This window comes from Puma concolor, chromosome A2 (assembly GCF_028749965.1).
Source record: "Puma concolor isolate L17-30 chromosome A2, mPumCon1.1.hap2, whole genome shotgun sequence".
NCBI classification, from domain to species: Eukaryota; Metazoa; Chordata; class Mammalia; order Carnivora; family Felidae; genus Puma; species Puma concolor.
Genome location: NC_141668.1, coordinates 157,528,067 through 157,554,070, shown reverse-complemented (window position 1 = coordinate 157,554,070; position 26,004 = coordinate 157,528,067). Strand labels below are relative to the sequence as shown.

The 26,004-nt window shown below is 54.7% G+C and overlaps 1 protein-coding gene across 6 annotated transcripts; it reads right to left on the bottom strand.

The window, feature by feature from the left end:
* Positions 1-1,447: 1,447 nt before the first annotated feature.
* Positions 1,448-20,111, bottom strand: MEF2B (myocyte enhancer factor 2B). 6 transcript variants are annotated; one of them, XM_086698503.1, is made up of 10 exons: positions 19,998-20,051; positions 11,615-11,681; positions 5,987-6,069; positions 5,037-5,240; positions 3,993-4,070; positions 3,067-3,214; positions 2,764-2,897; positions 2,576-2,669; positions 2,292-2,403; positions 1,448-1,989 (listed from the first exon to the last, which is right to left on the bottom strand). In XM_086698503.1, the coding sequence occupies exons 3-10, from the start codon at positions 6,038-6,040 to the stop codon at positions 1,764-1,766; spliced, it is 1,050 nt and encodes a 349-aa protein (XP_086554629.1). In that variant the 5' UTR covers positions 6,041-6,069; positions 11,615-11,681; positions 19,998-20,051; the 3' UTR covers positions 1,448-1,763. The 6 variants fall into 6 exon arrangements, with proteins under 6 accessions (XP_086554629.1, XP_086554628.1, XP_086554631.1 ...); XM_086698500.1 differs by having other exon boundaries at positions 1,451-1,989; positions 3,936-4,070; positions 19,998-20,049; XM_086698502.1 differs by lacking the exon at positions 2,576-2,669 and having other exon boundaries at positions 1,450-1,989; positions 3,936-4,070; positions 19,998-20,050.
* Between the last annotated feature and the right edge of the window lie 5,893 nt (positions 20,112-26,004).

The following is a 26,004-nucleotide window of genomic DNA, read 5'->3' as shown; positions in this document are numbered from 1 at the left end:
ACTACTGGGGCGCCTCGGTGGCTCAGTCGGTTGAGCGTCCAACTTCGGCTCAGGTCACGGTCTCAGGGCTTGTGGGGCTGAACCCCACATCGGACTCTGTGCTGACAGCTCGGAGCCTGGAGCCTGCTTCAGATTCTGTGTCTCCCTCTCTCTCTGCCCCTCCCCCACTCACACTCTGTCTCTCTCAAAAATAAACAAAACATTTAAAAATGAAAATGAAACAGACACTCCTCACTCTTTATTCTACGTTGGATGCACATGTGGTCTGTTCTCCATTGGATGTTCCTTGTTCTCTGTTCTCCATTAGGTGAATCCACATTCTCTAGGCCACAATTCCCATGATGCTTTCAACCAGTGGCTGAGCTCCTGAGAGATTCAGTGACCCTCTGGTGGTGACAGTGGCCCTGACTGACGTCACCATGGTGTCTTTACAAAGACTGGCAGAAGACAGTTCCACACAACCCTCCCTGTATCCTCCTGCACAGAGCCAGCACGTGCAGAGCTGGAGTCTGGATGCAAAGGTGTTTCCAGAAGCCGGTAGCCTGCTCACTGACCTCTCATGGCCCAGGTCACCCCAAGCTGTACATGTAAAACCACACATGTGCACACAACATGTGACACAGCCCTTCTGAGTCCCCAGGCTCAGAGCCTGAAAACATGGGGTGGAACCCCTGGAAGCCAAGAGGGATTTTATTTATTTTTTAAAAGTTTATTTTATTTATTTTGAGAGAGAGAGAGAGACCATAGAAGAGGGGCAGAGAGACAGGGACAGAGAGAGAATCTCAAGCAGGCTCCACGCTGTCAGCACAGAACCCAATGAGGGGCTCAAACTCACACACCGTGAGATCGTGATCTGAGCCGAAGCCAAGAGTCAGAGGCTTAACTGACTGAGCCCCCTAGGTGTCCCGGAATTTTATTTTTTTTTATTACTATTTCTATTTTATTTTTTATTTTTGAGTAGGGAGCACAGAATCGAAAGCATACTATTGGGTGCCACCTGATGGAAAATGAAGAGAGTGCAGCCTCCTGGGATGGGTATACAGAACCCCACCCACCGGCCTCACCACTCAGTCTTTGAAAGCTGTCCACATTTTAATGATCCCCACACTGGGCACTTAACCTGTGGGCACTGACTTCAGGGACAGGTCTGACTTCTTGTCCACAGTGAGGGTGAGATCCAGAGGCTTAGAAGGGACCCTCTCCAGCCTTGCCTCCATTTCACCCAGCCAAGTCTTGGGACTGGAAGTATTACTAGGGGGGCTCAGGGCAGGGGACACAGTGGGCGACAGGGGCAGACGGAATAGAGTGGGTGGGGGCAGTCCGGGAACTCGGGAAGGTCAGGGATCAAATCTGCATGTTATAAACATCCCACTGAGACCACCTCGGGGTGCCTGGACACCCATCCTCGAAACCTTGTCTCAGGGTAGGATTCTCATCTCCCAAACCGAGACAAGGCAAGGCTGAAGTCTCTTGGGAAAAGATGGGAGGACCCGGGAGTGGTGGTGGCTCTGAGCAGCGACAGACAGATAGTTTTGTCCACGGACACCAGAAGTGTTTTATTGGTGGATACACACACAGGAAAGGGAGAAAGGAGCCCCCCCCCCCCCCGCCCCGACCGTGGATCCGAACGCCAGGCCCTCACTTCGGAGGGTCGTAACTGCTGGGTCTTCTCTAAGGACGCGGGGAAGGATGCGGGGAAGGGACCCCACGTGCCCTAGCCCAGCCCCGCGTGGGAAGAAGGACCGGTGCCACCCCTGGGTCCACTACCGGGCCCAGCCGTCCGCAGTGGGCAGCCGGCGCAGGGGGGGGCCTGGCCGTAGGGGCTCTGCCAGGGGCCGGGACAGGAGCAAGGGGTAGGGGAAAGTCTTGGGAAAGTCGCCGGGGCCCCCGGGGGCTGGCGAGAGGCGCTCGGACTTGATGCTGACTGGGGGGGTCGGCGGGGAGGCGCCGCGGGTGGGGGGACCCTCTTCACCCAGGCTTCGACCCCCACTGCAGGGAGAGAGAGAGAGGAGAGCCATGAGCTCAGCGAGGAAGGGAGGAAAGCCAGGGAGGTGGCACGGCGTGGGCAAAGGCTCGGCAGGAGGACCTTGGGAAAGGAGTGGGTGGCGATCCCTCTTGGGGCTTCCAAAATAGCCACCCATCCTGAGCAAGAACAGTCGGGAGGGGCTGAGTGTAGAACCAGAAGTGGCCACCAGGGGTCAGCTTTGGCCAGGGGCTTCAGAAGACGGAGGGACCCCCCACAGCGACCCGAATTGGGGAGGGAAGAGAGGAGAGGCAGTTAGGGTACTTACCTGGGCTGGGGAGGAGCGGCTGGGGGCCCATCACCCCTCGAGTGCTGCCAGGGAGCCAGGGTGGGGGGCTGCAGCAGGCCAGGGGGCGGCGGGGGGTCTCCCAGGCTATATTCTAGGGGGTAGGAGGAATAAACTGAGGCCCTGACCTCAGGGAGCCCTTGCCCAGCCAAGTCTGACCTATCCCGCCCACCAGTTCAGAGTTCTGGCGGGTGGGGAAATGTTGACACCCACCCCCAGCGGGGGTAAGGATGTCTCCCACGGCAGGGCAAGTAGAGGGTGCATACCTGGGGGGCCTGCGGGGAGAAAGGGGAAACTCCCCAGTGGGGGTCCCGGAGCTGTGGCAGAGCATGGACTCTGTAGGCTACCATAGAGGCCTCTCTGTGGGGAGACAGGGAAAAGGGGAAACTGAGGCCCACACCCCAGGCCATCCTGTCTTCCCCCATCAGCCCTGCCATACCTTCCCCTCACTCACGGAGGTGCTCAGTCCCCCTCGGGCCCCCGCCAGGCCACCAGGCAGGTCCGGCCTCCGCCCATCTGCTGCCAGGTACAGGGGTGGTGGCGTCTTGTTGGCAAGGTGGCTTGGTGAGAAGAGAGGGTGTGCCAGGCCTGAAGAGCAGGAGACCCCAGAGAGAGGGCACGTGGCCTGTCATCTAATGAAGTCTGAGGTCCAGAGGTGATACACACAGACAAGCAGTGCCAGAGCCAAGATCCCCCCCTACAAGCCTCCCTGGGACTCCCACCTCCTTCTCCCCCAGGGCCTATGCCCCATGCTCACCTGGGGGCCCAGCTTTGGGGGCTGCTGGCCGGAAAGGGGATGGGCGGCTCTGGGCCGGCAGGGCCTCCCCAAGCCCACTGGGGTCACAGCCTGGTGGGGGCAGGGCCCCATATACCATGTCCGGGCTGGGCATAGTAGGGGCTGCTGGCTGAGGGCAGAGAGGACGGGATTGGTTGGAAGCACGTGGAGATGAGGGGATTAAGTCCAAGACAGAAAATCAGGGGCCAGCCTCCACCTCTGGAAGCCTTGCTCCTCCTCCCTCTGGCCTACCCCCGTAGGGCTGAAGGAGACTGTCTGGGGCCGTCACTTCTTGACAGGCCCAGAGCTGAAGCTTCTTCTTCTTTTTTTTTTTTTTTTTTTTTTTAATTTTATTAATGTTTATTTATTTTTGAGAGAGACAGAGCATGAGCAGGGGAGGGGCAGAGAGAGACGGAGACACAGAATCCAAAGCGGGGTCCAGGCTCCGAGCTGTCAGCACAGAGCCCATTGTGGGGCTCGAACTCACGAACCGTGAGATCGTGACCTGAGCTGAAGTCAGCCACTTAACCGACTGAGCCACCCAGGCGCCCCTGGAGCTGAAGCTTCTTACTCAGCACAGACTTGGCACTGAGGAGGCTTCCCAGAGTGTTTGATGAATCAAATAAATACAGTGGGAAGGAAATGGTTGTCCACTGAACTCTTATTCATCCTTCAAAGCTGCAGCTATAATGCCTACTCCTCCAGAAAGCCTTCCCTTTCCACCTAGGCAGAGATCTGCTTCCAGACTCTAGGCTTCTTGGCCTTAGGTCCCTGTCTTAGTCTCAGCCCTAACCACTTGGGCCTAGGAGGTGAGGGAGGGCCCCTTCATAGTGGCACAGGGAGTCACTTACATAGAGCCGGGGCCGGGGCAAGGCTGGGTCACCCCCATCACCTGCCAACCTCCGCACCTTCTCTCCTGGCCCCTCAGGCCCCTCATCTGGCTCCAGCTCTGGTCCATCGAGGCCCACACCTCTCCGCTTCAGTGTCTGTGGAAAGAGGAGACAATAGGGTGACTCTCCCTCCAGCCTAGCCAGGGAACCTGGTTCTAGAGGAGAGGGGAGAGCTCTACCCATCCAGCTCTGTGGGTGGACAGGAGTGCAGGCACAGCCTGTTCCAGCCAGATCCCATTGGCCAAAACCCGAGTGCCTGATCACCCAGTCAATTCCAGAGAGGCCCAGGTTACACGGTGGGGGCTGAGATCCACCAGGACCTGCTGGCACTGTCCTAACACTCCTCCTGAATATGACCCTGGTGCTTCTGTTCTGCACTCACATGCAACGTCGGGGCCTGGAGTGCAGTAGGTGTTTAATAAATGCTGGCAGACTGAGCACCTGAGGACAACTTGATAGGCCTTCCTGAGCTGCTTCCTCCTGGACCTGCCCATTCCTGGACCCCTGCCTCTCCTTTGACAGCTTCTCCTCACCCTCCTGAAACATTAGGGGTCCCCAGGCGCCGTCCTAGGCCTGCTGGTCTCTCCAGCTCTGTGGCTTTAGCTTCCCAACTTGCATACAAATTCCCATATCCAAAGGGACAGTGATCTTGACCATCCGCTTGTGCGCAGGCTGCTTCTGCCTCTTTCTCCTGAGGACCCAGCAGCTCAGACAAAAACACTCCTGGACTTCAGTGAGGTGGGCTTGCTCACTGGGACACTGGGACACTCAATGTGTCCTTTCAATTCTGTTTCTGGACACCCCAAACAGGTGACAGGATTAAATGAGATGATGTGCGAAAGAGACACAGCGCAGCCCTTGGTGCACAGTGACTGATGTTTTTATTTCTACTCTTCAGGCAGCCGACCCTGGGAGGGACCCTACATGACCTTGCACCTGCTTTTACCGGCAGTAAAGCCAATTTGCAACACTCATCTATTGTGCAAACCAAGAGTCCCCAGGCTCCAAGCGAGCACAGTGAGCTGGACCTCAGGGCGCTGGGGAGGAGGGCCCCAAGGGTACCTCGAGGATATCGGTGTTGGTGCGGCTCTCGTGGGGCTCACTGTACTCCGTGTACTTCAGGAGCACGCGGTCCATGTCTGTGCTGGCATACTGGAAGAGGCGATTGGCGCTGTTGAAGATGATGAGGGCGATTTCACAGTCGCAGAGCACGCTCAGCTCATAGGCCTTCTTCATCAGCCCAAACTTCCGCTTGGTAAATGTCACCTGGACCCAGGACCCACAGGCAGAGTGGGAGAAGACATGGATTTGGGGTGGCACGGGGGAGACAGAGGGGCCTCACTACTCCCTAAGCAGGCCTGACGATCCCGTGCCTGGCACCTGCTCCCTCTTTCACACTTCTCAACCTGACAAACTCCTAGTTTTTAAAATTTTTATTTACTTTTTATTCATAGAGAGAGCACACGCGGTGGGGACAGGGGCAGTGGGAGAGAGAGAGAACTTAATAAGCAGTCTCCAGGCTCAGTGCAGAGCTCGATCGATGCAAGGCTTGATCCCATGACCCTGGGATCATGACCTGAGCTGAAATCAAGAGTCAGAAGCTCACCCGCCTGCGCCACCCAGGCGCCCCTCAACCTGGCAAACTCCTACTGGTGCTTCAAAGACCCAGCCCAAATGTCCTCTCCTTTTGGGAAGTTTTCTTGGTCTCTAGGACAGAGCCTACATTCTCTCTCTGAGCTTCCTCAGGTCTGTGCCTCCCTCTGGACCGGCCCTGTGCGTTGGGTGTGTTTGTGTCCAGCTCCATCTCTCCTATGACTGGGGCTTCAGTCATCAGGGAGAATAAATGAATAAACCATCATGAAAATGAGCAAATGCTACATTTCAAACTGCGGACACCACATCAAGTTTCTCCAATCCCCTGTAGCTCTCCCAGATGGCCATGCCTTTGCCCAGGCTGTATCCACTGCCAAGAATGCCTTTCCCCTGACCACTGTTGTACCCACTGAACTCACCTGCCGATTCCTTTGGTCCAGAATGCGTGAGATCTGGATTTTTTTCCTCCCCATTGTCCCAGGCTTGGTGGAGAGAACTTGGCCTTGGGGGGAAGGAAAAGAGGACAGAGTGGGTACAGGAGAGAGTGAGACCAGGCATCCAGCCTCCCCTCTGTCTTCCACCTGCATCCGCCAAGCACTGAGGGGAAGATGTTGGGGGAAATCAAGGCAGGCTGGGTCACCTCCACAGCCCCCACCCTCAACCAGCCCAGGATAGAGTACATGCTCAGTGAACACCTTTGGACCAACTCCACACGAAGAGAAGGCTGACCAAGGGCAAAAGATAGAGGCACAGGGGCGCCCGGGTGGCTCAGTTGGTTGAGCGTCTGACTTTGGCTCAGGTCATGATCTCATAGTTCATGAGTTCGAGCCCCACATCGGGCTCTCTGCTGTCAGCAAGGAGCCCGCTTTGGATCCTCTGTCCCCCTGTCTCTCTCTGCCTCTCCCCCACCTGTGCGCATGCTCTCTCTCTGTCAAAAAAGAATAAATATTTTAAAAATTAAAAAAGAGAAAGTTATCCTCTTTAAAAAAAAAACAACTTTGAAGTTTATTTATTTATTTTAACGTTTATTTACTTTTGAGACAGAGAGAGACAGAGCATGAACAGGGGAGGGTCAAAGAGAGACAGGGAGACACAGAATCCGAAACAGGCTACAGGCTCCGAGCTGTCAGCACAGAGCCCGACACGGGGCTCGAACTCACGGACCGTGAGATCATGACCTGAGCCAAAGTCGGACGCTTAACCGACTGAGCCACCCAGGTGCCCCTGAAGTTTATTTATTTAGAGAGAGACAGAGTCAGCACAAGTAGGGGAGGGACAGAGAGAGAGGGAGACAGAGAATCCCAAGCAGGCTCCACACCATCAGCACGGATCCTGACACGGGGCTCAAACTCACGAAATTGTGAGATCCTACCCGAGCCGAAATCAAGAGTTGGACACTTAACCAACTGAGACACCCAGGCGCCCTGAAAGTTATCCCTCTTAAAAAAAAAAAAAAAGAGAGAGAGAGAGAGAGAGAGAGAGAGAGAGAGAGAAGAGTTACAGATGCCCCGCCCCTACCTCTAAAACACAAGCTGGTAATTGTAGGACCTCCAGGGAGCCTGACCTCCCTACGCCCCCCTGTGTGTGCAGTGGGGATAACAGTGTCATGATCAGCCCAGTGTTGTCAGGAGATAAAATAAAGTAGCCCATGTGAGGCATTCAGATCTGCCCGACACACAGGTGCCACATATGCACCGCTATTACGAATACTGGCAACAGCCTAAAAGCCCTTGACAGGCCAGGTTGGAGGGACCTCCGATACTGATATCTGGTGGCTCTAAGGATACATTGTTCACTGAATCACTAACCCTGAGCCACTGGAAGAAAGCCTGGTCCCCACGTTGGACACCTTTAACTCATTCAATCCTATAACAGCTCCCCAACAAGCAAGATTGAGGGCTGTGGTTACAAGTAAACACATATTTAAACATTGCATTGAGAGGGGCGCCTGGGTGGCGCAGTCGGTTGAGTGTCCGACTTCAACCAGGTCACGATCTCGCGGTCCGTGAGTTCGAGCCCCGCGTCGGGCTCTGGGCTGATGGCTCAGAGCCTGGAGCCTGTTTCCGATTCTGTGTCTCCCTCTCTCTCTGCCCCTCCCCCGTTCATGCTCTGTCTCTCTCTGTCCCAAAAATAAATAAACGTTGAAAAAAAAAAATAATTAAAAAAAAAAATAATAAACATTGCATTGAGAGTAGAAAAAAGACTAGAAGGAAATACACAAGATAGGAGTCACTGCTGGGTGGAAATTTATGGGTGAATTTTCCCTCCTTTTTTAAAAAGTTGACATGCGATCACACAACCTAAAATTAACCATTTTAAAGTGTGCAGTTCAGGGGCACCTGGGTGGCTTGGTTAAGCATCTGACTCTTGATCTCAGCTCAGGTCATGATGTCACCATTCGTGAGTTCAAGGCCCCCTTTGGACTCTGCACTGAGCATGGAGCCTTCTTGGGATTGTCTCTCTCTCTCTCTCTCTCTCCCTCTTTCTCTGCCCCTCCCACACTTGTGTGTGCTCTCTCTCTCTCGCTCTCAAAATAAATAAATAAATTTAAAAAAAAGTTCCTTCTAGGGTCACCTGGGTGGCTCACTCGGTTGAGCATCCAACTTCAGCTCAGGTCATGATCTCATGGTTTGTGAGTTTGAACCCTGCATCAGGCTCGCTGCTGTCAGAGAAGAGCCTGCTTCGGATCCTCTGTCCCCCTCTCTCTGCCCCTCCCTTGCCCATGCTCTCTCTCTCTCTCTCAAAAATAAACATTGAAAGAAAAATACCTTCTAAAGTGTGCAATTCAGTGGCATTTAGTGCATTCACAGTGTTGCGCAACCACCACCTCCAGGTGGTTCCAGAAATTTTTGATCCCCCAAAAGGAGACCCCATGCCTATTAGCACTCACTCCCCATGTCCCTCCCCCAGCCCCTGTCAAGCACTAATCTACTTTCTGTCTGTATGGATTTGCCTGTTCTGGACATTTCATGTAAATGGAATCATGCAATGTGTGGCCTTTGGTGTCTTTTTTCTTCCCTTTTTGATTTTCTGAATTTTCTAACTTTCCCCTCTCTTATTCTTTTTTTTTTTAATTTTTTTTCAACGTTTTTTATTTATTTTTGGGACAGAGAGAGACAGAGCATGAACGGGGGAGGGGCAGAGAGAGAGGGAGACACAGAATCGGAAACAGGCTCCAGGCTCTGAGCCATCAGCCCAGAGCCCGACGCGGGGCTCGAATTCACGGACCGCGAGATCGTGACCTGGCTGAAGTCGGACGCTTAACCAACTGCGCCACCCAGGCGCCCCTCCCCTCTCTTATTCTTAAAAGAATAACAGGTTGGGGTGCCTGGGTGACTTAGTCGGTTAAGTGCCCAATTTTTTATTTCAGCCCACGTCATGATCTCATGGTCGTGAAACTGAGCCCTACGTCCTGGGCATAGAATCTGCTTAAGATTCTCTCTTTCTCCTTCTCCCTCTGCCCCTCTGCTGCTGTCTCTCTCACTCTCTCTCTTTCTTAAAAAAAAAAAAATTATTTATTTATTCATTGATTTTTTTTTTAATTTTTTTTCAACGTTTATTTATTTTTGAGACAGAGAGAGAGACAGAGCATGAATGGGGGAGGGGCAGAGAGAGAGGGGAGACACAGAATCGGAAACAGGCTCCAGGCTCTGAGCCATCAGCCCAGAGCCCGACGCGGGGCTCGAACTCCTGGACCGCGAGATCGTGACCTGGCTGAAGTCAGACACCTAACCGACTGCGCCACCCAGGCACCCCTATTTATTCATTGATTTATATGTAACAGGTGGGAGGAGGTCTGGACAACCAGAAAAGACCTCAAGTTTGGAGCCCAGACAAGGGTTTGGGCCCGAGTTCTGCTTGAGAGAAACCTTGGAACGTTCTCATGAGGACCTTGGATCTCCCTGGAGGGGTGCTCAAGGGTGAGAATGGGTAGGCCTTCCCCAGTGCTCCCCATTCAGCAGGGGTGCTGGGAACAAAGGAGTCACATTGCCCATAGTGGGGCACTCACCCCACTCTACAGCCACTCCACGGCATCCAAGACCCCCTCCACCAACTCTATGACCACATGACCTCCCAGCCCCTCTCATGTCACGGGTGACTGAGGCTTCAGGTGAGTGGCGTGCCCGGGGTCAGGTAGGTGGGCCTGTGCTCAGGTCCCAGACGGCCTCTGACCCACTTGGCACTCCTCAGCAAGGGAGGCCTCTCCCTAGGCCTCAGTTTGCTGTTCTGTGGTTGGGCTGGGTATAAAATGCAGAGCACCTGATACAAGGCCTGGGAATGAGCTCTTGGGAAGTGGAGGAAAATGTGGGTCCATCTCCAGGAGCAGCCATACCTGCTTCCCAGATTCCAGTCTCAGGAGTTTGGGCAGGACCCTCAGAGTCCCAGGGCCCAGGAGTGTTAGACACTGTCATATGCGGCCTGCTGTGTGACCCTAGGTGTGCCCTCCACTCTCTCTGGTCTGTGTCTCTGAGTAGTCACAACTATGCAGAGCCAGGACCCATGGGAGCCCCAGCCCCGGCCCCCTAGCTCCAACTTGACTTGCTAAATTTAACTTCCCAGGCTAATTTTAATCCCCGGCCGGAATCGGGTGCGTTCCCACGACTGGGACATGTTGCCCCCGCCCTGACAGGTCCCTGGGGACCGGAGGGGGGCACTGGTCCGGAGGTCCTGGTGCCAAGGTGGCTCCGGAAATGCCCCCGTGCCTGGGGTCCCATGGGAACAAGGGACTTAGACGTGAGTCTCCGGGCCTGGAAGATTCGAATCTTGACCCTTTTCAAACTGGACCCTTTCCTCTCCGTCCCCAGTTTAGACAAGGACGTCCTGGCCAGGGCAGAGTTCACATGACGAGGGAGCCCCAAGAGCCAGAAGGCCGGGGTTGGCGGGGGGGTGGGGGTCTCTCTGCACTGAGACTCAAAAGCGGAGACAGGAAGTGAGTTCCATGTAGAAGCAAGAGCAAAGGCCCTGAAGGACACACTAACAAGGAGGCCAGGAGGAGAGGCCACAGACGCAGGGCCTCTCTGGGTCCTCTGAGCTGTGAGGAGGACTGTGGGTTTTGGTCTAAGAGTGACAGAGGGCCCTGAGAGGGTTCTCAGCAAAAGGGGATGGAGGTTTGATTTATCATTTAAAAACTTTAGCCACAGCTGCCATGGAGAGCAGCAGGACTGTTGGAAGCCGGGCTAGAGACGGCAGGAGACTTGAGGAGTAGACCAGGGCTGTGTCCATCTGGGCAGAGGCAGGGGGTGAGGCCCCCTCTGTCCTAGGCTGGCATCATACGCTTTAAGTCACTGTGCTCCAGGGGTCTTTGGTTCCTCCGGATGCCACCAGACCCTATGGCCTCTCTGGGGCCAGGCCTGACAGATGCCGGTGGGCTTATGCAGGGCTTTGACTCTTCTGAGTCTTGTGATCCTGAAACCCCCAATCCTCACCCAAGAACCAAAGTCATCTCCATTCTGGCCCTTAAGGGATCTACCCAACACACAGCTCTGATCATACCCCTTCCTGCTCACACACTCTCCGTGGCTCCCCTCCGCCCTCAGGGGAAAGTTCTAGTCCCCAGCCTGGCATTTGAGGCCCTGCCCCAATCAACCCCTGCCCATCTTAATCTACCTTCAATGAAATGACTCTGCTTGGAAAGCCCTTTTTTCACTTGGCCAACTCCTATTCACACTTCAAAACCCAGCTCAAAACATTTATTCCTCCACGAAGCCCTCCCTGCCCTCACTCTGGATTCCTACAGCTCCCGAAGTTTCCCTCCAGTTTTGACCCCATGGAGCTAGGGGTACGTATATCCGGCTCTGTCTCCCTCAGACTGGAAGCCCCTCATAACCAGATTTAGTGAATGGAGCAGGTCAAGAGAGACTCTGAACTCCCCACAGCTTCCCTCAACAACTTCCTCTCAGACTCCCCCAGCTGACTCCCTACCCAGAAATACATGGGCATGCAAATCCAGTCACTCAGCGTTGACCTGTCTCAAGCCCAGGTGTGAAGGGCCAGCCAAGGAATGCGGAGGCGGAAGGCCCAGGGTGTGCATATATATTTGTACTCACATGCAAATCCCCACTGAGCCGCAGACAGACCCGGTGGCTTGGTCTCCAGATGTTGGCGTGATCGGAACTGCTGGGGGGAGGTGGCAGCACATGCTGAATGTGCCAGGCACGAGGGGGGAGGCCTCTTCTGTGCACACATTCCCCACCCCCACCCCCCAAAAGATATCCCGCCAGAAAGCAGAGAGCTTGTAACATCTGCCCAGCAGAGAAGCAGAGAAATGGACCCATTGACCTGGGAATGGAGCAGCGAAGGAGGGTCAGGAGAAACCCAAGAAGGCATCTCAGAGGAGGAAGCATGTAGTTGGGCCTTGGTGGACAGGCTGGATGGGGGCCTGAGCAGATGGGCAGGGGGTGGGCATTTGAAGCCGAGGGTCCAGCACCTCCCTCCCTTTTTCTTCACATCCTCATACTTAGCCAGTATGAAGTATCAACCATGTGCCAACCACTGTAATAAGCTGACCACAAAGGAAGTAGAAAGTTTAAGTAGACCAATGACCATAGAAGATTAGAAAAGTGACACGAGACCTACCATTAAAAGGACAACAGGAAAAAAAAAAAAAAAAAAAAGGACAACAGGACCAGATGGTCTTAAAGGTTCTTTTATCAAACCTCAAGGAAGAGGCAAGTGCAATGTTATTTAAACTAACTCAGACCTTCGCAAACAATGGGAATCGCCCCAGTCATTTTTATGAAACTATCGCATGTCAGAACCCGACTAAGTCCAAATCAAGAGAAGTATTGACCATGAAAGGGGTGAGCCAGGGATTTCAGAAAAGACCTCTCCGAAGAGGTGAGATTGGAGCCAAGACCTGAAGCACGAGAAAGAGACAGCCAAGCAAGGGAAGAGCCAGTAGCGGGAAGATAGAGGGGGAAGGGTGTTCCTGGCAGGGGGAACTCCAAGGGCAAAAGTCTGCAGCGATCATGAGTTTGGCATTTTAAAGAAATCGTAGAAGACTGTGTGGCTGGACAGCATGGCAGTGGGGAGAGGGAGAGAGGTGGTGGGGGGGAAGACTGCAGGGGTGAAGACTGCAGGCTTTACTCCGAGGTCAACGAAGAGCCATGGAGAGTTTGGGGGCACAGGACATAATTTTACAGTTTAAAAAATCCCCGTGCATTCTCTTACATTGCTGGTGGGAAGGGAGAGAGGTAGAGCCACTCTGGAAAGCTATCTGGCATCTGCTAAAGCTGAATATACATCTTCCCTATGACCCAGCGATCTCTCTCCTCAGTATTCACCCAAGAGAAATGGATCCATATTTTACCAAAGGACAACACCGACAAGAGTGTTTTCAGTAGCTTCGTTCACCATGGCCCCAAGCTGGAACCCACCAAATGCCCTCAATGGGAGAATCAGTTAGTACTTTCTGGTAGATTCTATGATGGACTACTACACGGCACGGTAAAAGGATGCACTCCAGAGCCACGCAACCACACAGGTGAATCTCTCAGACCACACGCTGATTCAACAATGCTGGACTGGACAGAGGGGACACGCTGTATAATTCCACTTACGTGCAGTTCTAGAGTAGGCAAAGCTCACAATGATGAACGTCACACGGTGGCCATCCCAGGCAGGGTGCCATGACAGAGCAGTGGGAGTTTCAGGGGTTCCTCCCTGGTCCAGAGTCCGGGTACACAGACGTGTTTAGTTTGTGCCAATGTATTAACCCTACTCCAATGATTGGTGCATCTTTCTCTCTATGATTTATCTCAACCAAAAGATTTTTTTTTCTAAAGCTTCTCCTGCTCATGACTGCTGTGGGGAGTAGCGTCTAATAAGGAGGACAAGGAAAGGCCCAGACAGGTGTCCAGTGGGAGACATGAGGCCTGAACTAGGACGGGGGCAGAAGCGGAAGGATTGCTTGGCAATCAAAGGGCCAGGATGCACTGGTGGCACGCTTGTGGGGGGAGAGGGAGGAGCCCAGGGTCCCAGGCCTGAGCACTGTGCAGGGGAGGAATGGAGAGGACAAAGGAAGATTTCATGAGTGCCTGGTGGTCACTAAGTCAATCAACAAACACCTCTGGGGTCCTTTGGGCCATAGACTGTCACCTCCCAGGCCTGGCAAGATTATTTAGCACTTTGGTGATAGAGATATGGGGCTGAGGAAGAATGCCACCCTCCCACGGATGGTTCACCCGTGGCAGTCTCCCCAGCGGGGGGCTCAGTTTTCTCACCTGTAAATGGGGGTGAGAATCCTTCTGCCACCAGTTGGGGAGAAGCGGATGGTGGATGGCTCTGCTGACCTTATCTTCTGGCCTTCCAGAAGCCAGAAGGAAAAACGGCCGGGCCTTGGAACGGGGGGCGCTGAGTCAGCATGCCATCTTGCAAGACCACAGCAACACTCACACGGTGACACGCTGGGTGACATCGAGCCCCCATTTCCTCCCCCCATAAAATGGGTCACAGAATTCTGACCTCGAAGGCCTTGAAGCAAGGGTTTGAGAGAACAGATCAGGGGTCCATCAAGTTCCCCTTCTTGGTTCCCAGTGGGGCTTTAACGAGGGGACGAGTGGCGAGTCACACTGCCAGACCCCTGAGCCCAGAGGCCACAGCTTGGTGGGGCACCCGCACCGGGAAAGGAGGGGAGGAAAGGAGAAGTGAGAGGCAGGTGGGTGGCAGGGGGGAGGTGAGGGCCCGCGGGGACGCGGCGAAGCGGGGAGGGGGCGCTGCTCCTGGGTGGCTGCAGCGAATCAGGCCTGCGGCCCCGCCTCACGCAACCCAGGCAGTGGTTTCATCACCTGCTCCCCAAGTACCTCATTACAAGCAACAGGAAGAGCCCCTTGGAAATCCGGGACACCCCCCCCCCCCATCTCTTGAGGGCTCAAGCAGTTCTGACCCCAGCTGCCAGCGACCCTCCCCTCCCCAGCAGGAGCCCTGGGTCCGCCTCCTACCCTGGGGGCCTAGGGAGATGGTGCCCCAAGTGGGGGGCCTCTGTGGGTGACCTAGAGGCTGGCTCAGCCCACAGTGGTCCCTGAGGGTAGGTGGGTTCTGGCAGTGACTCTGGTGTGGCCAAACTTCTGTGGGCCTCAGTTTCCTCCACCAGAAAATGGGGAGAGTCAGAGCCAGTGAGCTCGGGGACAAGGCTTCACAGTAGGGGGTCTATACATGCCCTTCCCTCCTACCCTGCCCGGGGAGCTTTTCTGGTCACTGGGCCCTGACCTTCGGTCATCTCTACTCAGCCCTGGGAGGTGCCCAGATTAGAGCAAGGGTCCTAGGCAGATCCAGGCAGGAGGACTGAGGAACAGGGACGCAGGGATAAAGCCCATTCCTCAAATGGACAGATGAGCGTAGGGAGATTCCATACATAAGGAGACCCCCAAACACATGCAGAGCCCCTCAAAATCCACAGATGCTTAAAACATATACAGATCTGGGGGCGCCTGGGTGGCTCAGTCGGTTGAGTGCCCAACCAGCTCAGGTCATGATCTCACCATTCGTGAGTTCGGACCAGGCATTGGGCTCACGGCTGTCAGCGCAGAGCCCGCTTTGGATCCTCTGTCCCCCTCTCTCTCTGCTCCTGCCCCGCTCACACTCTCTCAAAAAATAAACATTAAAAATAAAACATATACACATCTCCTGGACACACATATCACCTTCAAACACATGTGGATCACTCCATGCAAAAGTCCCCCGAAACGCACGCAGTCCATAATAAATGCAGACCCCCCCCAAACCCATACAGCTATCCAAACACACATATTCCCAAAAGACACCCAGATCACCGTGTATATGCAGACCCCCAAATACACACAGACCTCTCCAGTCACACACACTGAGACCACAACACATTCCGGTTCTCCAAGTGCACACAGACTCCCAAATATGCACAGACACCCCCAAACATACCATGCCGCCCCAGTACAGGCATGCTTGTCGTCCATTTCCCATAGATGCCAGACACACGTAGGGCCCCCATACCTGCGGTGGTATTGCCCAACCTTCTGGCTTCTTGAGGAAGAGTGGTCGGCAGCTCCAGGGGAGAGATGGGGGTTGGGGAATCTGTGGGAAGTGAGCGTCTGTGGGGGGGACGTATATGGACGCTTCATGGGAGTCACAAGCTATATTGGTGCACGAGGCAGGTGACTGTATGGATCTTCGTGGTGTTCCTGGGAACTGTGGGGGGTCTAGGGGTGTGGCATGTCACCCACAGGTGGCTCTGAATCCCAGAAACTGAGAATGTTCCAGTTGGAGAAGGCCCCTTATGGTCCTTTGTCCATAGGTCCCTTTGGCACCCACAGGGGAACTGAGGCCCAGCGGCGTCCCTCAGACCTCGCCTCCCCCAGTCTTCTCCTTAAGGGGCCCACTGTGGCCATGTGCTGAGAGGGTTGTGGCTGTAGGCCTGGCCAGATGAGGGTTCAAGGGTTCAATTCCTGGCTCCATGCATATTCGTTGCCTGACATGTTCTGAGCCTTAGTTTCCCCATTTGTACTACGAGTCCCTGGGAGCTCCCCAGGTGCCCACTACCTGTCCTTCCTCTTTAGAAAGGCCTCATCTACCAGCAAATACCCAGCACACCTTCTGTCCCTTTTCGGGCACCTGACACACCAGCCCCAAACAGACCTGCTACATTCCCATCACTAGGCCTTTGCCCAGGCTGGGCCTTCCCCCGCCGGGAAAGCCCTTGTCAGGTTTGAGGAGATACCTCATATCCTTTGAAACCAGGCAAAAATCCCTTTTTCTGGAGGAGCCAATTTTCCCAGGAGAGATTCATCTCTCCCTGAGGCACTTAGCCCCGTTGTGCTTCGTTGTTACTTTCTGTGATGATCATGTTACCCTAGCATGTTCACTCAGCGAGGGCAGGGTGGAGCCTTCCCAGGGCCCTGCACACAGTAGGCCCCCAGTCACCCTTCCTTGAATGAACGAGCCAACCGCTTAACAAATGGAAGGAACCCGTTCAGTTTCTTTTCAAACACCTTGTGGCCCACAAGACAAATTTGAGCCCCACCCCCTGCCAGTTTGAGACCCTTGCTCTAACGGCCAACAGCACAACCCCCCACTGGAGGTGCTCAAGTGCCTCTCAGACCAAGGTACGACTGTTCCATTTGGGAAGGAAACCATGTCCTTCATCTGCCAAGAAGGCCAGTTTCTCTGTCACCGTCACTGCAAATGGAAGCCCACCACTCCCTCTTACCTCCCCGAGGGGGTTGGGTCCCTAAACCCCTGGAGCCGAGAGAGACTCTACATTCAGAACCCAACTTCCTGTCCCAGATTGGAGTCCAGGGTCACCCAAAGCACCCAGTGATGTCCCCGAGCCATAGGAGCAACTGCAGGGAGAGCCCAAGATCTCTCTCTTTGTTCCAGAGAAACAGCTCCCCATGGGAACCCCAGAAATTCATCCCCTGAGGCCAAGGCCTCCCTGCTTGGGAAATTAACACATCTGTCAGCTCTGAGCGGAAGGGACTCAGCCTACAGACTGACAGACCTGAGATGTAGTCATCAAGGACCCAAAGACGGGGTCTTGGGGCATCCCTGGTCTCCACTCTCTTCCCCCGGAAATGTCTGAGAGCCCACCAGGTGCACGGGACACAGGGGTAGGGAGTGAACAGACCCAGCCTGACTTCCTCCATTGCCCAGTCCTGTGGGAGAGGTGACAACAGACGCATAATCCTTTCAGAGACAGAGGCCTTCAAGGAAGAAATTCAACAGGGGGAAGGAGTCGGGGTAGGTGGCAGGGGAGGGAACTGCTTTGGGCCTTTCTGAAACGGGGGTCCTCAAGGACGAGAGGACATCAGCCATGTCAGGATGCGGGGGAGGGACTGCCTGGTGGAAGAAATGGCAGGTGCAAAGGACCTGAGGTGGGAGCGTGCTGGTCAGGTTCCAGGTGCAGGGGAAGTCAGTGTGACTAAAGCACAGTGAATGAGGGGCGCTACATGGGGCCTCAAGGGTGGGGATGAGAGGGTGGACTGCAGAGCAATGGGGAGTCATGGAGGGTGCATGAGCAGGCGAGGGCTGTGGTCTGATTCAGGATTTTCAGAAGACCCCATGGCTGCTGTGGGGAGAAGTCCTGTCAGGGCAGGAGGCCAGGACAGCAATTGGTTGGAGACAGTGGGTGCTGTGGGTGTGGAAAGTGGACAGAAGCAGGCCTGTGCCCATGGCAGTGACTCCTTGTGCCAACCCTCCTCAGTTGCTCCCTTCTGAGGGCCCTGCCTTGACCCCAGGCAAACCTGGACCTGGAGGAGATCAGGCCAGGAAAGCTGACAGGCCTGAGGCCTCCTTGGCCCTGGCAGAGGGTGGGGTGATGGTGGGGGGGCCTAGATGGTGCTCACAGGTACCTCCACTTGTCACAGTTCAGATGTCACCTCCTGTTACTGAGCGCCTACTGTCTGCCCAGGCCCACATGCCACCTCATTTACACACAGGACCTGCCTGACCCACAGACAGCCCAGTGAAGCGGAGATTGCTATCTCCGTTTTACAGAGGAGGAGCCCGTCTTTCCCGGGCCACACAGAGAGACCCCCAGATTCTCACTCCAGCCTGGGCTTGAGCCCTGGGGCTATCTGGCTGTAGCCCAAACTCGCCACCCCTGCACGGTCTGGGAAGTGAGCGTGGAGCACTGTTGGGATCCTAGACACTCATTCCTCGGCCTGAAGATGACCGGGAATCCTCACAAGCTCCCAGGGCACGGGCCCAGGAAGACCCTTTTGGGGGTTGAGAAATGGGACCCAACCTCTGTGTGTACCTCACAGGGATTCAAGGGCCAGGGTTGGGGTGAGCTCTCTGACCCCAAATGGGATCTCAGTGTATGATAAATCCTCTCTGAAAAATGACATCTGTGCATATGTGCCTCCAATCTTCTGGAAGGCCAGACCCCTAACATTTCTACACTCCTTGCATCTGAGTTGGGGGGTCCCTTTCCCCTCTTAATTTGCATCTTCCGTATGTCTGCCCGGTTGGGTAATGATTTAATGAAATAAATCATTAGTTGGAGATAGGATGTAAAACTGAGCTCAACTGGCTCAGGTCACAGGGGCAGCCACAGAGCTCAGAGAGGGGCAGTGATCTGTCTGAAGTCACAAAGAGAGGAGTGAGAGAAGGCTGGGCCCCCCGCTCCTGGATTTTATTCTTTTGCAGTGGCCCAGGAATAGCATTGAGCCTATCTTTTTTCTGAGGGGCCTGAATGTGTCCATCTGGCCTCAGTCTCCCCTCCCTGCAAAGTGGGGGCTTCAGACCAAATAAGCAGCTTCCGACTCCTGAAGGTGAGGCTCTGGGCCCTAAATGTTCTGAAATTCCATTCCCTGGAATCCAAGATTCACTCCTTGACTCAGACAGGCAGTGGTAGGCAGACAGGGGGACAGGATGGAGCAAGGCTGACTTCTCCCCAAGTCCCTTTGACCTTTGTAATCAAACTCCACACACTTGTCTTTCCAACTCTAAATACTGTTTTGAACCCACTTTCTTTTACCCCAATAGTCTGAAAATTCTTATCGCTGGATGCCAAATGTCCAGAGGTCCTGACCTTCCCGAGTGGGGATTCTAGGCCAGGACAAGCATGAGGCCTCAGCTATTTCTGACTTCGCAAGTCAGCAACAAAGGGACGGGAGATAGCCAGGTGGACGGGTCGGCCCTGTCTGCAGCCCTGGACCCTGAGAGAGGCGGAGGGGGGTGGGAGGAGCTTAACTGCAAAAGTAACACTTTCATGTCAGCTTGTCATGTGCTGACAGTCTCGCAGGGCTGTGACTATCGTTCCTGTACCCATTTCCCAGGTGGGAGAACTGAGGCACAGGAGAGGGGGTGGCCCAGGCAGCTGTGATCCCCCACCCAGGGCTCCACACCCCCTATCCTGCCCCCAGCCATACAGGCACCCCATGGGCTGTAGGGCCCGCATTCTCCTCGTGAAGCTCAAATCCCACGGGGCAGGCGAGGGTCATGGCAGTCACAGGCACACATGCATGGTTATGCCACACGCAGGTCTGGGGCAGTGACACAAAAGAGCACAGCCATAGCAGGAAGGCACCGGGCTGTGTACAGGGGCTTGGAGGGCATGCAAAGGAGTGCATCCCAGGAGAGGAGGACACTCCAGCTCACAGACCAGACATACAGCTCACACACACATACAGGGGCTCATGGCCCCCCAGCTCCCCAAATGACATCAAAACCCTCAGACACAGGCCCCTTGGGCATACAACCTCTCAGAAACATAGCCCTTGGACTCACGATCCTTTGGACACACCCTCCCCCTCGAACACACCCCTCCGACTCACACCCTTTGGACACATAGCCTCTCAGGACACACAACCTCTCAGACTCACATCCTAGGACGCACATCTCTTAGACACACAACTCTGCAGCACACAGCAGCACACTTGGACCTCCAAACCCAACCCAAACCACAGATGCCGTTCTAAAGACACCACACAAACCTTGGCCCGACGCGACACGCACCTGCTGGGCCTGGGCCCTCTGGACGCTCAAGTACCAGCCGGGCAGCAGCAGCACAGAGCTCGGAGCGCAGGGCGGCCACAGGTGCCTACGGGACGGGCGGCCCCGCCCCCTCGGGAGCTGATTGGGTGGGGTGGGGATCATTTGTATATAGGGCGCGTTCATGAGCCGTGATGGGCGGGCACTTGGGCGCGTCCCCGCCCCGGGAGTTCTGGGCACTCGGATTCAGACCCCGGAAGACGCGGAAATGGGGAGGGAGTGTAATGAAGAAAGGAGACCGGAGAGGGGGCTGGATCAGACCCACCAGACTTCCCCCACCCTCACTAGGCGCCTGTGACCTTACTACTGTGACCCTGGCGCTAATTCGGACCTTGTCTCTAATTTGGACCACGGCTAGCCCCAACTCTAGACTTACTCTAAACTGAGTGAAATACAACTCTGACCCAAGACCCTGAAGGCCCCAGAGACGGAGCCCTTCTCGAAGCTAACATTGATCCTTGCTCTCACCCAAATGGAGGGATTGCAGAAAGCTGGCTCTGGGATCGCCTGTGCGGGCTCGCTCATCTGTGCCTCCTGTAGCTAGATGTGTGCCTCTCGTGTCTTGACAGGAAGGCAACAGACCCCTCGGCTTCTAGGCGCCCTCCTCCAGTTTAAAGGTCAGCTGTGTGTAGGGGGACTGGCTTCCAGAACTAGACTCCAGCCGAGACCTCTGCATCCACTCCCTCCATGGGATCCCAGCACCACCCAGCACACGTCTAGGCCCAGAGGGGAAATCAGAGCAGAATTAGTGAGTGAATCAATGTGAAAAGAATTACAGAATGAAGATGATTTTTGGATTGTGTAATCCAGGAGAAACTCCGAGCCTGGTGAAGGCAGAGCTGCCACACACTGCCCTGGCTCTGGGGAGTCAGGACTGGGCTAGAAGGGTTGGGGAGGGCTTCCCAGAAGAGGGGGCATTTTACTGGGCTTTGAGGCATGAACAGGAGTTTGCCACTGGGAGAAGGGTTTTCCAAGAGGCAACAGCACTCGCAAAGGTGCGGAGGCAGAGTGCGGAGCATTTTTTGGTGGAGGAGACGAGGCAGATGAAGCCAGAGAAGTGGGCAGAAGTAGGTTGGGCTGGGCACTTGAAGGGAGGCTCGGAGAAAGAGAGGAGGGGGTCAGTTTGGGGCAGATAAAATGGGAGAGCAAGTGGGTTGCAATGGCTGTCTGTTTTCCACCTTCTTGGAAGACAACAGGGGATGGCTAGACTCTTGGATTCTGTGGGGAACATGTAGAGATATCAATGTGTGGGGGACACTGAGGCAGGGAACTGGGGTTCTGGGAGGCCTCTCCTCAAACCTCAATCTACCCATCTGTGACATGGGCAGTTTGGATCCCTAGTCTGGGCAAAGCTTTCATCTTTGGACATGTGCTAGGGTTCCCGCTGTCATAAGAAGGTCCAGGGGTCCTGCCTCTGACCCCACTGCGCTGTCCCTCAGTGCCCAACACCAAACCTCTGGTGTCCCAAGGACACACCAGAAGCCAGACTAGGATGGGGGTGTCTGCCTTGGCTCCAAGGCACAGAATGAGGCTTGGGGAGCGTGGAGGTGGCTGGGGAGCCCCGGGCCCCCCGAGGGCTGCTCTGTTTACCCGTGGCTGCCCGCCCGCCTCTGATGCAACAGGCAGGCTCTGGTTACGTGAGGGCAGCAGCCGGAGCAGCTCTGGGAGCAGCCAGGGTGTGTAGGGAAGGGTCTGCCTGATCTGAGGTGGCTGGGCCTGCCCCCCCACGCATCCTCCTCCCTGCCCCTTCCCACCACTAGGGCTCCCTCCCATGTTCCTGCCACTCCGTCCCTGCCCCCACTCATACCCCATGCCTCTTTCCCATTCTGGCCAGTTCCATCTTCTATCATTTGCACTCTGTTTCCTATAACAGCCCCTCCTTTTTGTCTCTACCCCAATTCCTGTCCTATACCCTCCCCCTTCAATGGCTATGTCACCCCATGTGTACCTTCATCCCCCATCAGGGCAGTCAAAGTCTCCACCTCCGCCTTTTCAGTTGAGGGGACACCCTTAGTTGCTAGAGTAAGAGGCTGGAGAGTAGAAGGGAGGGTTGGGGGGCAGGGGAGAAGAGAGTGGAAAGGGCCACAGAAGGGGATCTGGGAAGGGGGCCTAGAGGATGGGGTAGTTGGGGGTGGGTGGAGGCAGGAGTGCGAAGGTAAGGAGGTGGAAAAGCTGCTTCTCTCAAGTCCCCGTCTTCCAGATCCTTTCCCACAGTATCAGAAGGGGAAGGCTTTGACGGACGCTTCATGGCAAGTGCAGTGTGGTCCAGCAGGCAGGGCCTCAGGGTTGGAGAGCCTGGGTCCCCATCCCAGCTCTGGTTCCCACTCACTGCATGACCTCAAGCTGGTCACTGCACCACTGTGAGCCTGTTTGCTCATGTGAAAGTGGGGGAAACAGCAGCCCCTCCTCCTGGAGGCTAGAATCATTTCAAGGCCCACCTTCAAAGCCCTCTCCTCCCATTTGGGGCTTCTCTACCCCCATCCCTCCTTCCAGCCCAGCGCTGACCCAGGGGGTTGGAGATGTCTGTGTCTGACTCTGTCTCCCCCATATTGGAGGCTCCTCTGCCTCACGTGTAGTGACACCAAAGGGGTATCTCTGAGGGTTTCTTGAAGAACTGGAGAGCCCCGGAGAGGGTCTGAGTGATGGCGGGGCATGGGGACCAAGCTGGAGGCATTCAGAGACCTTTCTGGGGGGTGTGGCAGGGCTAGGAAGGGGTTTCTCAGCGGTAGTACCCCTCTGGGAGTGTACAGCAGGCCTGAAATAAAAACCAGAACCTAGATTTGGGCTAAGGACAAAAAGCCAAAAGTGAAGTCTGATTCCCATTTTGACCACTGTGGACCAACTGGGGGCAAGTCACTGCCCTCTTGGGCCTCCTTTTACCCCATCCACAGATTTGAAAGAGACTGGGGTGGTCCACAAGATCCCTTCCAGGTCATCCCCACCCTCATGGGTGCTAGGCTCCAGCTTGAACGCCCCATGGCACAAGGGAGCTCATTGCCTCTCTCCAAGCTTCCCCCACCTCCTGTCTCTGGGGCTCTCCTGGGAGCAAATCCTACTGAGTCAGGTCTGGGAGTGCCCACACCTCCACCCTGGCAAGGAAGGGAGGCTGCCAGAACAGCCCAGGAGCACATGGGGGCAGGTGCAAGGTCCTGCTGGGTAATCCTGCCTCATGGAATCTTAGTTCACTCTCTGAAAAATGGGAGCGAGGGCGTATGGGGTGAAAAAGGATGGAGGATCACAATGCACCTACCAGGACCGGCCAGGAAAGTGGACAATGACCACTTCCGAGGCCTGACCAAGGGTTTGCCTCTTGCGCCCCCTGGTGGCCCAGGGGGTGTGGGCGTTCTCTAGGTGGGAAGTGCAGGGATGGACATGTAAATGAAATGCAAATAAACCAGCCAAGTTCAGAGCCCTCTGACTTGGGAGTTGTGAGGGGTCTTCAGTCTAAAGACCTGATCTTTGAATGGAGAAGACTATTAGTCACTAGTTGAGATCGCACCCAGGGACGGTGGGTGATGGGGAGCCCTGGGAGGGTCTGGGGCACCCCAAGACTGCACCCTACTAGCTCACAGAACAGGAACAGTCCAAGGCAACCCCTGGAAAATATGCAGTTCCCTCACTTAGCCGCCTGTTTCTCCTGCCGGTCTGACCCCTAGGTCTGACAAGGCTGGCCTGTCTTGCTCACCAGGGCATTCCCCGGGCAGGGCCTGGCCAACAGAGGGCAGTCAATGACTGCTGGATGAATGACTGTTTGATGGACAGGTAGAAGGACAGAAGGACGAGTGCCTTCCGAGCGGGCAAACGGTGACAGTGACTTGGTGGGGGGCTACACACCAGTCAGGGCCTCTTATCAGGTGGACCAGAGGATTCTCCCTCCCCACAACCTGGGCTGGGGCAAATGGGGAGGCAGGATGGCGGCACAGAGGCCCCTAATACACCCTAGAAAGGGGAGAGAGAATGGACTCCTATTTCCTGGCAGTGGGAGGTGGTCCTTCTTCCATATCTCCTGTGTCCATGAACCCCTTCCTAGGCCCTCAGGCCCCTCCACAACACTGACACCCCACCAGGACCCTCTCTCTCTCCCGTAGGGTACCCCTGACCCTTGTCGCCTCTCTCTTCCAACCACTCACAACACCTAGGGAAGTGTGGGGAGATCCTCTCAGACCAGTCGGCCTGGGACTCACCCGGACTATACTTCAAACAACTCCATTCTGATCTTTCTGATACCTGGTGCTGGATACTGCACTGGCAGCCAGCGGGCCTTGGAGGTGTACAAACTGCAGACCATGATCTTCCAGGCTTGAAATTCACAGTGGTCAGTGTGGGCTTTTCTGCAGTCAGCAGAAATGGACTCAAAGCAATTTTGGCAAATACAGTTACGTTAGAGACCAATGAAACTGAATAATCAAGATTTACTGGTGTCAGGTACAGTTGGATCCAGGACTCCATGCAGTGTTCTTGGGTCTCCCCTTCCACCTGCCTAGTTCAACAACCCTAGTGGGAAGACAGTGACTTTCCCAGGCTTCCCAGCAAAATTCTTTTTTTTTTTTTTTTTTTTTCCCAGCAAAATTCTCGAGTGAGACCTCTCACAAGGTCACATGCTCATTTCTACCCAATCACTGTGACTTGGGAGGTGGTGGCTCTGATTGGCCAGGCCAGTGTCCCACATCCACACCTGGAACGGGACACTCCCATTCCAGGCTTTTCCATATGGCCTGAGCCTCGGGTGGGCATTTCTGCTCAAGACAGAATGCAGACCGTGCAGGCAGATACACAAATGTCCATCTCAGCCTGTAGAGAAGGTCCAATCCAGGCTTCTTTGTCCAGATGGAGAAAAGGAGGACCAGGGGTGCCTGGGTGGCTCAGTTGGTTAAGCATCTGACTTTGGCTCAGGTCTTTATCTCATGGTTTGTGGGTTCGAGCCCTGTGTCAGGCTCTGCTGACAGCTCAGAGCCTGGAGCCTACTTCAGATTCTCTCTCTCTCTGCCCCTCCCCAACTCGTGCTCTGTCTCTCAAAAACAAATAAACATTAAAAAAAAAACAGAAGAGAAAGAAAGAAAGAAAGAAAGAAAGAAAGAAAGAAAAGAAAGAAAAGAAAGAAAGAAAGAAAGAAAGAAAGAAAGAAAGAAAGAAAGAAAGAAAGAAAGAGAAAGAAACCCAACTCGTGCTCTGTCTCTCAAAAACAAATAAACATTAAAAAAAACAGAAGAGAAAGAAAGAAAGAAAGAAAGAAAGAAAGAAAGAAAGAAAGAAAGAAAGAAAGAGAAAGAAAGAAAAGGAAGAAAGACCAGACCAGAGAGGCCCAGCTCTAGGCCCCATGTTATACAGCAGGAAGCACAGTAGGACTCAGTCTCTGGAGTCTGCTGTGTGACCTTGTACAGGTCATGCCACCTCTCGAAGGCTCTCTTTCCCCATATGTATTTGGGGGTAACACCTGCCTTACCAGGCTGAGGATGAAAGATGAAAAGATAAGCCTTGAAAAGCCCCCAGTGTAGTTCCAGGCACACAGTGGGTGGTTGTTCAGGATTAACAGAGTGGCAATTACCGGTCGGGGGGGCCGTGGCCATGACTGTGTCCGTGATCAATGGGGGGCAGGTAGGAGTCCACAGGCAGCAAAGCCTTGTCTCCAGACATTCACAGAGGGGCCCAGAGGCGGCGCTGAGCAGAAGCAAGAGGAATGTGCTGGCCACACCTGCTTGGTCTTCAGTCCCTGCCAGATTCCACAAAGTTGTGTCCAAAGGCCCCAGCTTTAGTGGGGCTAGGGGATGGAGGGACAAGGGTCAGGGAGAGGTCTGAGAGACCGTCAGGGTGGCAAGGTCACCCTGATGAGATGGCACCTGAGGCAGGAGGTACTAGGTGGGATGGGGGAAGAGGTGAAACCCCAGGGTAGGACTCCCAGCACTTCTGGTCAAGGCAGTGACTGTGCCTGGCCTCTCTGAGCCTGCTTTCTCTTCTATAAAAGGGAACTGTG